A 14,090-nucleotide genomic window follows, 5' to 3' on the forward strand; every position below is an offset into this window, starting at 1 on the left:
AGTCCCTTAAAATTTGCAAATAAGATGGACGTCCTTCCTGTTAATGCTGGTCTGTAATATCTATCCGAATTTTGAGTACATTTTAGATTTGTGAATTTTAAATGGTATAGATTTTATGTTTACACGCTTGTTGATCAGTTCATGGGGAATGGGGTAAATGGTCACCGTGGACAGGGGAGTGTTATTGTGAAGGCCGCCAGTTCCGGCACCGACTTTGCGACAGTCCGGAGCCACAGTTCGATGGAAACACCTGTCCTGGAAAACCTATTTCTTCCCGACCATGCACAAATGCCACAACCGATTGCAAAGGTAAGGTAATACAGTCAAAATCATCCGAAGTAAAGACCACATGTAAATAGAAACCAGCGTTCTCTTAAGACATCTAATTAACTCGGGTGTATTTTTGCCTACAAATAAAAAGCTGTTTTTGTCATTCGGAGCAAATTTGGCTTTGTACAGGTTTGTCTGTACATATATCTCCACCGCTTATTATATATAACAATAAGAACGAATAAGAACGAGAATACGTTCCTTGTCTTAATACATGTATCTAAGTTTTTGTTCATGAGGTTGTATGGTAGAACGTTATATGCTATGCTTTTAACGTTATCACAAAATTTAGAGAGAAAATTACGAGAAACCCTGTAACCAATACACGTTTTGCTTGTTTATAGCATATGATGAGCCTAAGAAACAAAGTGTTTGTGAAGATGACTTGTCAGGTTTGTGAAATATTTATCAAAATTTGTGTTACAGTATTACAAATTTTAATTTTTATATTAAATATGATAGCTTTGATTTCGTGTGAATTAAATTAATAGTATTTAATCAAATATTAGCACATTGTACGATGTATGTTGTAGGTTTTTAAACGTCTTCCTATTCCACTTTGATATTCTCGTTATAAGGAGGGGCAATAAATCATCAACGTTAAATTAAAAGTCGATGAAAATATAGGGAGCACATTACCACAATAACTTTTAATCGACTTTTTAATCCTTGAACATGATTTTTATTTGAAGACTATGGTGGGTTTAGTAGTTGGTCAGAATGGAGCTCATGTTCCTCCGAATGTGGACACGGGCTCAGTTCAAGAACCAGGCAATGCAAATGGTCTGCGCCTATGGCGGGTATAAGACCTTGCACCGACGATGTTGTCGAAAGTCGACCCTGTCGAGGGAAAGGAAACTGTCTAGGCATGTAATCTTTTTCAGTTTGTTGAACATATTATTACTTATATTACTTATGCTAATTCAAAGAGAAGTGCATTTATTCGGAGAAAGGAAGGTCCTTTGTGGCCGAGTGGTGGCTAAGGTAGCTTGCGACGACGGCTTTCCTTTCCTGAGAAAGAGTTTAACTGTATATAAAGCTAAGAGATTAGTTACAATATTTTAATTGCAGCGTGTCATCCTGTTTGGACCATATATGTAATTATCATTATTGAACGAAAGGGAATTCTACTAGCTACTATATACATACCAGTGTGTCTGGGCAAACCCTTGAATATTTAAATATTTGATTATTTGGAGATTTTTAAACTTTGATCGCTGGTTAATAGAATTATTTCCGAAAAAAAAAGAAGGAAAATGTAACAGCCTTCAACTGATAGTCTGCGTTATCAAGCGGTTTGATTTTCTTTCCTTGAATTCTGGAGAACCATAAACATTGTTCAAGAAAGAAAAAACTTAATAAGGCCTTTGAAGTTTTAACAAGAGGAGAGACATATTTTTTACCTAAACGTGCAATAATACAATTATAAATTATTTCTATTGAACGCTTCTTATTAATTGAGTTTTTTATCATAAAGTTCTTTCAATGCGTGTGTGAGTTCTGCTTAAAGCCAGTGCTAGAGGTCATGTCAAGGGGTGTTGCATATTTCATTACTTCGTATAAACTGACTTAATTGAATCAAATGTGCTACTAGCGTGCCTGGTTTCGTTCTAAGTTACCATGGGACCTTCCTACAGATTTCATTATTGTAGTTATTTCTCATGTTTATTGTAAAATGTAATTTCACTTCAAATTATATGGTTTTGGTTTAAAAAATATGTTTCAGGACCATGATTTAGTTTGTATGATGTGTATAGTTCAATTCAAAAGTGCTATTTTAATAAAATCTTGAAGTTTCAATTGTTATCTAGCGTGTCTGTCTGGCTGCAAAGAAAGGTGGAAGATCTGTTATTGTATTCAGCTATGAAATTTCTGTAACGGAAGATGTTGTCGTTTTACATTTCATACATTAATTAAACAGTTAGAAACATGTACGTGAACTATTTGTCTTTGTTTAAACACAAAGGACTTTCTCTAATGTTGGATCATCAGTTTTTATGATTCTCACACAGCTGAGTTCAATACCGAGCTTACGTTTTACAAAATGAATACCTTTTCTTAAATATGTTTTTTCTAGTATGCACAAAGACGTTTCAGAAGTGTTATAGCATAATATCACAACTCACTAACTGGAACCAGGCCCGACTGGAATGCTTGAGAAAAAATATGTCGCTTGTGTCAATGCTGTCATTGTCTGAAATGCGTTTTATCAAGTATTTGCTACGAGAGAGAAGATATCTGGACGGACTTCCTTCTAAATTCTTTGATGCCGAGTTTTACGTTCACATAGGTACGTGCACTGACTGTGAGAGACAATTTACAGTTAATCTGGACAATCATAAAATGAACAATTTTAACATTAACATATCTATGAATTCATGAATGGAACACATTAGGGATTGTCTGATAAGAACTGCAAATCTCAGCCTGTTGAAGCATTTCTTTTAAATTAAATATTCTTTTGAAAAGAAAATGTTCATGTTTACATGAAAAACATAGGAATTATATATAATAGGGTTTTTATTAGTAGCTCGATCTGGAATGCTATATTCGGCTCGAGTGGATTTTTGTCAGATCGGATTTTACGAGGGTGTGATCCGACCTTGCAAAATCCACGATAGCCAAATACAAATCCCAGATCTAGCTACTGTTATAATGACACTTTTATAATATACCGCTGCCTTTTTGTTTTTTGTTTCATTATTAAACAAAATCTTCATTTGTTCGATATTAAAATGGAATTCAGTGAAGTTTTCATGTGTGCTATTTAAAGAACTGTGTTAGGTCATGCATATTAATGAAAGTAGTCCGGCAGCATACGGTACGAAAGGTACAATACGGAATTTAAAATGTACAATACGGATTTTTTCTCTGCTTTTTCATATTTAATTGTGAAATACAAGCCAATGTTTTAATAGAATTTATATAGGTATTATATAAATAAAAAGCAGAATTTATACTTTAAATTTGTAATATATTACATATATAACATGTTTTATACTCCTCATTTGAGTTTGACAAGGGCATTTGGAGTCTTTTCGATTAAATCGTACGGATTTTACAATGTACTGAAATTTGAAATGTCAAACGCACTATGAAATGAAAAACGAGCTGTTACACCTATGCGTATGTGTAAATATAAAATCTAAAACTCCTATATAACGTTTCGCGCATATTTCTTTAACATTTATATGGTGATACATGGTACATTATATTTATATATACTGTAACACCAGAAAACTACAAGTGGAAAGTTAATTCGCCGAAATACCAAAACCTACGCCGCCTTCGTAATAATCTTATGATGAGATGATGTTTGTTAAACACCTCTTCAAGGTGTATTAGTTTACATAATATAGGCTTCTAACAAAAATGTATATCATTTATTTTCAGGATTAAGTCTTGGATCAAAATTTAGTTATGAGTTTCCTATTTGGGATAACGGATTTTACGCAACATATTTCACAGCATGGTGAGTATATGAATAAAAATGCTCATCGTCAAACCTGCGTAAACTCTGATAGCACACTTAGAAAAGCAAACAAGCGGTCTTATCTGATACAAGAACAATTTAAAGGCAAGACTAAGCGAAGAACAGATTTTACATAAGGTAGGCCCTACATTTAAAACGACGAGCTGAATTTCGTAATTTTAGCGTCATTTTTTTCTGTAGAAAAAGTGAACATACATCTTTATATTAAGATAACATCGGAAATAAAATCGATTAATTTCTTTTCTTTTCGAAAATTGCAAAATGGCTAGTGTTTTTAAATGTACTATATATACCAATATTCTTGATAAAGAGGCTAAAGTGATCTTGAAATAAAAACATCTTTAACAAACTTTATTTTGTCCGTAATTAAAACGCGTATGTTCGGAAAAATAGCCATTTTGGAATGTTTTTAATTCACACACATAAAAAAAGAAAAATTAGGAAAAAACATCGATTTGCTTAAAATATTTAAATTGATCATTTTCTCGTTTTTAACAGGAACAGACAGAAAGTTTCAAAAGGCAATTGCACTCGGATGAACTTTAAGCTTTTCGATGAAGATTTTACATGGGAGTACGAGGATTGCGAACATAAACTTGCGGAATATACTATGTGTGAATACAGACAGCAAGGCACACGCACTCGTTAGTATATATCATTATAAGAATATACCTTTTCGAGGGCTGAGCGCGAAACTATTATAACTGTATCTCAATAAAGAACAAGATAAAATAGTTTCACACTTAGCCCAAGTTTTTGAATATATAATGTGGACATGGCACTGCACAGTTAAAATCCGTTTCGGTATGATAAAATTTATAATGAATTTCGGTTGCTAATAAGATTAAAGAGAGTTGAATATCATTGTAGGTCATTGACTATATTTTGACGGTCCACTTTGCCCACATATTGTTATTTGTCCTGTGACTACCTAAAAGCGGATATTTTGCACGATGCTGAACGTAAGCGATGGATGTGAGAAATGTTAACAGCTAAATCTACACTGGCTCGTTTTCAACGACTTAGGACACTTCAATATAGAACATGACGCAGGAAATTTGATTAGCGCATAAACCAAAACCTAGTGACCTAATTTGTCCACCCACATAAAATTCGTGAAAAACGTTCTGAAAATACTAGTATAACACATCTATACTACCAGATGCAGGCATAGGAAATAGAGATCATTATAATTGCACATTTAGTAATCCTACCTGTTCTGTATTACAAAAGTGCTTCTATTGAGTTAATTTGATACAAGTAAAACTGTATTATCTGCACTACAAAATACTTACTGGTATTTCATTTTATTATCGGCCTGTTAAAGGTTTATTTTTTACCAAAAGTAAGCCCACAACATCTTATGAAGCAGGTTTTAAAGAGTAAATCAAACACATATGAATAAATCCTAAATGTTTTTGTTGTGCAAAAAGGTAAGATGTTGTGTCTTAAATATTTATCATTTTCCACTCAATTGTACAATTGCAAGGGAAGTAACATTACATATATCTCTGCTTATAAGTACTGACCTAAGGCAGGAGTTGATCACAACTTTAAAGTATTATATTAAAACTTCTGTTATTGATATCAACAAAACTGTTATAAAATTCACAGTTTTAAAATCATTTTTGGCTGTCTCAGGGACTTAAAAATTTATTTCTAGACTTTATTTAATGTATTTCTATCGTTGAAAATGTTATGGTCTATCTCTACAAGAAGGTGGCCCCCCTTAATTTATGTGTTCACAACTTCTTCTGCAAACATAATCGGTCAATCTCTTTTAAACATAGTTTAAGAAACGTAGATACTGCTTTATTCTTCACATGGTAAACATATTGCGTTTACCTAATATATGTCACTGTCAATTTGTAACTTAATACTAATTGTCCCATTTTTGTCTATCTAGTATTTATTCCATTAATTACCATTAATCTATTTTTGGATACATTAAAGGTCAAGCAAATTCGCTGTCTACTTGGGTTGATACAGAAGTAGTTGTATTACCGGAGCAAATACCAGCTTCAGAGTATAACAGCAATATAGATATAACAGTGTCTGGTAAAAAGTGCAAAGACTCACAGTGCGAGTTTAGTGAGTCCCTGAAATTTGTTGCCTGTGTAAGCATCGATGGAAGATGGGAAGAATGTAGTGTCAAGCGTATGCTCCAAATTAATATTTTATTTTTTAGTTTTCATATTAAACAGCATTAATGAAAATCAGCTCAATAATAAATCCTACAAAATAATTATTAGCGTACCTTGCATAAAATCTTTAATTGTTATATATTATTTCACAAAAATACATCGTACAGCTATAAACTACGTTGGATTTATAGAATTATTACTACGCTTTCCAAAATTATAATGCTTGTAATAACTTGCCAATATATTAGTACCCACCAGGATGAATTCAAGCAATGTCTACTACAAATATTTGGGAAATCAGAGTACATCCTTTAGTGGAAAAATATGTCAAAGATGGGATGTAACGTATCCACACAAGCACGATCTACATGGAAACCTTTTTAAGGTAGATCAAATTTTTACATAATTACCTTTATACATTTTTTGAAAAGTCTGTATATACTATTATTCATTACGCACATCTTTTTGCAACGCAAAATTGAGTACGTGTGGATGAATAATTATTGCTGCCAAAATTTTCATAAGTTTCGCTCCTATACAGTATATATTTAAACAACTTAAGTTTTGTTTTCTACAAATAGGGAGAGGGCATATCAGACGCTTCGAATTACTGTAGAGACCCTTCAGGAATGGGATATCTTTGGTGCTTTACAACAGATGCAGACACAAGATGGGAACCCTGCTCATTAAATGGTACATTTTGATATTAGCTTACCTAAGCATAAAGTCCTCATGGTAGGCTTTTGTTATCACGCTGCGCCCGTGGCCAATCGTGTATGCATGCGTACGTGCTTGTGCCCGTCCGTCTGTAAGTCGTAACAACTGCTTTACCGACATCTTTTCCATAACCACGTCATCGATTTTGATAAAACTTGGCTTAGATGCTCCTTGGATGGTCCTCTTCTAAATTTATTATATCAGTTTTGCTCGGCATAGCGTCAGAGTTAAAAAATGTATTAACTTTTAAACGCCATCTCCTAAACCGCTGATCCGATTATGAATACTTTGACACAAATTGTCAACTTACTTCGTGGGTTCTGCGAAAAAGTTAACTCATTGCGTTTCTAAAGTGCTACGTTTTATCAATATTATTTTTATTAAATTTTTCAAAAGTATAGCCCCTTTACCGAAACACATTTGGTAACCGTTTTACCCAATTACGAAAAGCAGATAAATAGTTTTCTTTTGGTATCTGTTTGAGACACTGATAAATGGCGCTGGACTTGTATTTCTTTTCAGAAAGCATTTCCTTAAGCCTTGGAAATACAACAGTCACAGGGACTCAGGTCAGGTGAATAAGGCGGATGGTTTAACTTCCGCCTTTTCAGAAGACAAAAAGACATAACAACTTCGGACTTGTAAACGAGGCGTTGTCGTGTTTAATATCGACTCCTGGCCCCGTGTTCACACAACATTTTCAGTCTCAGCTGAGTTTGATAATGAAACTTTATTCGTCATTTATATCTAAAAAGCATGTTTAAAACTAAATTTTAAGTTAATTGCTATTTTAAGGTGGCAATTTCATGCAGATGGTCAGTCTCAGTTAGAATTTAACGTTGAAGTTTGGGTAAAATTTTTATTAAAATTTCAAACTGAAACTCAGCTGAGACTGAAAATTGTTGTGTGAACACGGGGCCTGACGATCCTTTGCTTGGACGCTTCTTAGTGTAAAGTTTTTTCACTTTTTTCAGAACAGAGTTCTTGTAGAATCGTCCAGTGATAGTATGATCAGATTGACAAGGCACTTAAACGAATGGCCTACTAGAACTGAAGAAAATTGCGTACACCATCTTTTCAGAAGTTGTGGTTGTCTTGGCAATACAGGGGCTTTTCGCTTCCATTGCTTATTATCAGCCCCTTCTCTGTGGCTCAAACATGTGCACCTAGGTTTCGTCACATAACCCGACAATCACAGCCGTTTTATGTTTTCAGAAGTTCCCGGGCACATTTAAGGCGTTGTTTTTTGCTCCTCAGTGCGCAAATGAGGTACCCGCCTAGAAAAACCTTTCTCAAAAAGCAAACGCTTTTTCAAAATCTCTTGCACACTGCCTTATGATATTCCAGTACAAAACAGGCTCTCACCGACACTCATGCATTCTGTTCGACCACAGCTTTTACAGCATCGATGATTGCCTTGGCAATACTGTTTCAGGCCTACTAGAACGGGTATCATCTTCGACAGATAATTTCACAGTTTTAAAAGTTTTACCCCACCTAACATCTGTGCGCATTAAAATGTCCTGAGGTTCATATATACCACACAATTCATCAGATATCTGCTTTGAATCTATATCTAGGGATGGTAATTAAATAATTCAAATTCATCTTTATGTCTTTTTTGTTGTTATTTTTTCAGTGTGAAATGATAGCTAAGTGCACCATCTTACTAAATATATTGATAGATTTCCTCCTCTCTTTGTAAAAATAGAAATATTCGACCTGAAAGCACTCGTAAACAGATAATTAAGCAAAAATACTTGGCCGCCAAAGGACGTAGTCACTTTTTTACCACATGTTTAGAGATAAAATTTAAAACTTTTCTTGTTTGAATCTGCTTGTCCGATTTAAAGTAAATGTTTTTTACGCAAATGGTCCTTGTGTGACCCTCTACAAAGATTGTTCAAATGATTTCGATTCATTTTAAAACATGGCACCAGACGGCGTTGTAACTTTCCCCTGTATGTATGTTGCCGAAGCATTAAAAGTGCTCTTGTGTGAAACTGCTGGCCCAAATTTGAAATTATTTCACAAAAATTGTCCTTTAGCGACCTTCTACAAAGATTGCTCATATTATATTGATTCGTCTAAAAGAATGGCCACCAGAATGGCCACCAGAGGGCATGGCCACTTTTCCTTAAATGTATGAAGTATACTTTTGCTTGAAACTACTGGCCCGATTTTAAAATGGTGTCACATAAATGGCCCTTGTGTTACCTCTACAAAGTGTGTTCAAATTATTGTGATTCGTCAAAAAAAAAAAAAAAAAAAAACAGCCGCCAGAAGGCGTGGTTACTTGTGCAGGCATGTATACAAAGAATGTTCAAATTATTGTGATTCGTCAAAACAACATAGACGCCAGAAGGCATAGTTACTTGCGCATACATGTATACAGCGGAAACTTAAAAAAATTCTTGCGTGAAACTGCTGACCCAATTTTTACAATAATTTCACAAAAATGGTCCATGCGTGACCTTCTATCAAGATTGTTCAAATTATTTTAATTTGTCACAAAACATTGCCGCCAGAGTGACTTGTCTCTTTTTCCCCATACAGTCTAACCCCTCCTAACGGTCACCCCTGATCGGCGGTTACCCCTTTCCAACGGCCAGTCTGTGACGCTCCCGTCGATTTTTACTCTATTTTATTACCCGCTTCAGCGGTCACCCCTCGTACGCGGTCGGTGGTCAACGAATTTGTCTCTCGGCCACAATATTTACCCCTATCAGCGGCCAACTATTTCTATTTTTCCAAAATCTCGGGACCTTTCGAGCACAAAGGACGTACCCGAAAATATGAACATTTGTTTATTCAGCGACGGATTGTTTATTTCGCGACAGTTTTATAATTATTACTGATTATGATCTCTTAGTTGGAATTCTTTGTGTTAACAAGGATCTTGTCTTTTAAACGGAAGTGTATGACTTTTGATGCCCACTTCGCGGTCTTGAAGATACAAAATGGCATGAGCTTCTCAATTCAAACTGATAACAAAAGGTGTGATCGTCTTTTTGTTATGATCAAATGGTCAGTAATTTTCGGCAATTAGCGTGTCACCTCGTGCCAGTTTTGTTATTCACAGACTGACCTCGGTAAATGATAATACTCGATCTTTAATTAGTATCAAGAGGTTTGTGAATTTATTTATATTTTTTTTCAAAATACTAAAAAAAATGTTTTGAAAGAAATTGAACCATCCGATTCTTTTAAGGAACATAACGGCGATCATAGATTTTAGTCTAGAAAAAAGGCGCGTAGAGTACTTTTCCTTTACCGAAATGGCGAAAATGTCACTTTGTTCCAACACACGCCGGAGTTGTCGATTGCGGAAAAGACCATTAGAATTGCGAAGTTAAATGCACGTCCATGTATTGTGGTAAAATGATAAGAGTAAAACGAAAAAGAAACGGGCCTGAAGTTATGATTGAACACTGGCCAGAAGTCTGTAATATGAGTGAACACAGGTCAGAAGTCTGAAATATATAGATATTCTGACTGCCCCTCCGATCAGCGGTCAGCTCGGTTAAGCGGCCAAATGGTCTGTTTCCCATGGCTTGCTGCTTAAGAGGGGTTAGACTGTATATATATATTGGAAGCTTTAAAGGCACTGACCTCTAGATTTTGCTAAAAAAAATCTTTATTTCAAATTGAAGTTTGGTCATATTATGAACATTAGAATATGAGTTTTTTTTTTTTCTAAAATATTTTTAAAATTCCAAATCAAGAAAAAAAGCTGACCTCGTCGGGAATTGAACCCCGGACCGCCGCGGCAATAGAACATTTTTCCATCGTTTAAACCAATAGAGCTATAAAAGATTTAGTGAATTATGTCTCAAAAATATAGTTACATGTATTTATAATAAAGACGTTTACCTGGACTAAAGCGTTACAGACGCTTTTCCATTTTCATCAGTAAAAACGTAGTAAAAACAGCAAATTCCTTAACATATAATTTGTCAGTAATGAAGTTTTAAAGCCTTCTTAAGAAATATAGCATATACTTCCAGATATCAAAACAAAGTGATTTTGTTGTCGAACGCACTGGCGGCCAGTTCCTTTAAAAATGTTCTTGTCAAAAACAGGAGGTCTAATTTGAACATAAAACACACCTATGTTTCTTGGATATGTAGCTTGTGGCATCAGGGTTTGACTGTCTACCGTAATTGTTCAAATTATTGTCCTAGGTTAAAAAAGACCATCCCCGTGCGTTACATGTATATATTGTATAATATTGATTAACATAAAAGAAAGTTTGAATATCTTCTTCGCTGAATCCATAATAGCTAGAGCCTTGATATTTATATAAACCTAACTTGTATCATTACGTTATACAAACACACTTGAGGCCTTTGAGCAGTTTAGGGTCAATGTCCCTGTTGTTTTCATATCATAAACACCCGTCAACGGTTTTCACGAAAAGCAAACTACAAAACAAACTTTTAGACTGGATCATGAAATGAAAAAAAAAAATCATGTTTCGGTGCAGTTAAAGCAGTTTGAAATAGATGACTGAAAGAGAACAAGTCTACAGAAATTTAAAAAAGATAATAGGAAAGGGTAGATTTCTCAGAAGGACAAAGCACCAAAAACACAGCCTCAGAGTCACGCGTTTGCAAAGTAGGCCAACAACAAAAAGCCATAATGAAAAATATTACAGACGGGTTGCTTCAAAAATCTAACAAGTATATATAAATTTATGCCAAATAAAGATAGAGGAGAAGGAAGTGATAATGGGTAAAAAAGGGGGTAAGGGGAGGGGAGGAAGTTGAAGGGGAAAGTAGAACAAGGATGTATATACAAAGGGAATGCTACGTTCCTTAATCACAGCTACACTACAACGTAAACCACACTAGCGCAGGCATTTATGTACCAAAGATAAACACACAACCACACCCAACTAACTAACATAGAAAAATAGACAAGTTAGATACAAAATAGAAAAAGTGGAAACTCCACAGGTCGCTCAACACAACAAAAACGAAAATGTTGCAGGCTCGGTTTGATTGAGCCTGTTCATGGACGGTAGTGGAAATGCATGTTACCGTCCACGCCCTCTAGCCCCAGGTTGAGCAGAACTCAACATTTACACATGTTAAAAGTTCAAAAAACAATTTAGAGATATCCGCAGATGTGTTCATACGGCGGTGCACATGGAACCGTCAATGCTACACTAGTGTGTAATTCCATGAAAAGCGGCGTATGGTCCCCAGTTAAAATAAGGGGTTTGCCCTAAACGAGAAAACAATGAGCAGAACTAAACAAACTGGAATTTAGAAAGGGGATCTGAGGTTATGGAGCCTGCATATCACAAAAACTGCCAAAAGACAAAATTAAAAAGCAGGCGCCATATCCAAGGGGTGATTATACAATACCCAAAGCTATAAAAGCGGGAGTATTGGAACCACCCAGACCGAAATGCTCATGTTAAGAAACTAAACAGTACCAATAACACGACATAAAATTCGTGCTGAACGATCTGAGAAGATCGAAATATAACAGCCCTGATTGAATGTACGGGGAGACTTTTTACGGCCGCCACACGGCACAAACAACGCTGCTGTGATAATAAATAGAAAAAGTGGAAACTCCACAGGTCGCTCAACACAACAAAAACGAAAATGTTGCAGGCTCGGTTTGATTGAGCCTGTTCATGGACGGTAGTGGAAATGCATGTTACCGTCCACGCCCTCTAGCCCCGGGTTGAGCAGAACTCAACATTTACACATGTTAAAAGTTCACAGTAGGGCACCGTTTGAGACTCAAAATCACACAAACGCACCACTATAATTAGGAAAAACAATGTGTACCGCCTTATGATTCCGGCACAATGTTGTTGACCGTGTTGTTGCACTTGCGGAAAGATTTGGTGTTTAAATAATCAATGGGAATTTTGGTTGTAAATTCCTCTCACTTGAAATATATTGTACATTTAGTGTTGATAGGTTATCTAAATGGTGTCAAGTATAGAAATACAAGTTTTTGAGTATTAAGAATTTGACAATTTGCGTGTATCAAACGATAAGCTGTGAAAATAGAAAATAAAATCTGTAAAAAGATCCTTTGGAAGCAAAGAATACAAAGAAGAATAATAGCAAACTCGGTTTGATTGAGTCTGTTCATGAGAGGTAATGGAATTGAATTGTGCAACACCTCTCACGCCCCCTAGCACGGGCTTAAGCGGAACTCTATTACACATGTGTTGAATGGACTCCATGATCCCAAAGGACCAGAAATATAATCTAAGTTATTAAGCTCTCTAGTCTCTTATAGCAATTTTAATACGGAGAAAGCAGTCACTTTGTGTTGTGAGTATCTGTTCAAGAGTGACCATCTAAAATTATGACGGGTGATTCTTTTTCAAAACATATAAAAATAATATAAATTACAATAAATGAATTTTTGTAAGTATTACTTTTCATATTTCTCACAGAAATAAAAGCAGAGCGTCATTGTACAACAAATTCAAGTCGAAAATATACAGAGAATAGAAATACAACAATAACTGGAAAGACGTGCCAGAGATGGGATGAACAGGATTTGAAGGACGCTGAATTTCCAAAAATAGATCTAGCTGATGCATCAAACTATTGTCGTGATCCTTATGGCTTTGGTTATGATTGGTGTTACATAGAATCCTTCCAGCAGGATCAGACATGGGAACCGTGTCAAATTAATGGTATATTCTGTAAATTCGTGTAAGGAAAATAGAATATATGACTCAAAATATGTTACATAATTGCCTTTCAAAGTTTACATTTTCGGTCTTATTTTTTAAAACATTTGTTAAAATTGTGGTTTGAACGACAATAACGTTTCTTTTTCTATTCAAGAAATGAAATGTGATTTTTACATATTTTCAGAAATAGATAGTGTTGAACTTATTGAAGACATCATGTTTGATAATACCTCGGATAATGCACTTATATGTGACAATGGAAGATTGATTCAATCGTATTTCAAATGTGATGGCAAATTTGACTGTAAAGATCACTTTGATGAAATAGATTGTGTGTACCCAGGCAAGTTTATCAACATTGAATTTTACTGTTGTGATTTCTTTTTAAATGTTGTAAAGTTTTAAACAAGAACTCAATGGACCGCAATGTATAACAAGTTTTAAGAGCAGAATATTTCATGTTGAATTGTTGAGCCTGTTTTTCGTCGGGTCCTTAAGTGAACAAGTGACTACTGCCTTAAATTCGGGAAAACGTAATGGAAAAGCATTAATTAAAATCTGCATATGCGTACAATATCTGTAAATGTTACAAAAGCGAATTACAGCTACGCCATAATTTGCCGTTCTGGCTCTTGTGTTAAAGAGTTGAAGGAGGACTCCAGCTCCTTTTGGACTACTGAGTTCTGATTTTGATCACATTGGCATAGCTATACACTTTGGCTTGTCTAAA

General features: G+C 35.1%; 2 protein-coding genes across 2 annotated transcripts; both read left to right on the top strand.

Annotated features, from left to right (window-relative positions):
* Positions 1–1,190, top strand: LOC128548873 (uncharacterized). Its single transcript, XM_053524390.1, has 3 exons — positions 1–309; positions 675–722; positions 1,023–1,190. The coding sequence occupies exons 1-3, from the start codon at positions 142–144 to the stop codon at positions 1,134–1,136; spliced, it is 330 nt and encodes a 109-aa protein (XP_053380365.1). The 5' UTR covers positions 1–141; the 3' UTR covers positions 1,137–1,190.
* Positions 1,191–2,385: 1,195 nt separating this feature from the next.
* Positions 2,386–13,826, top strand: LOC123560988 (plasminogen-like). Its single transcript, XM_045353140.2, has 7 exons — positions 2,386–2,620; positions 3,724–3,802; positions 4,322–4,467; positions 5,777–6,352; positions 6,549–6,660; positions 13,115–13,360; positions 13,545–13,826. The coding sequence occupies exons 4-7, from the start codon at positions 6,227–6,229 to the stop codon at positions 13,763–13,765; spliced, it is 705 nt and encodes a 234-aa protein (XP_045209075.2). The 5' UTR covers positions 2,386–2,620; positions 3,724–3,802; positions 4,322–4,467; positions 5,777–6,226; the 3' UTR covers positions 13,766–13,826.
* The last annotated feature ends 264 nt before the right edge of the window (positions 13,827–14,090 follow it).

Source organism: Mercenaria mercenaria, chromosome 15 (assembly GCF_021730395.1).
Source record: "Mercenaria mercenaria strain notata chromosome 15, MADL_Memer_1, whole genome shotgun sequence".
Taxonomy (NCBI): domain Eukaryota; kingdom Metazoa; phylum Mollusca; class Bivalvia; order Venerida; family Veneridae; genus Mercenaria; species Mercenaria mercenaria.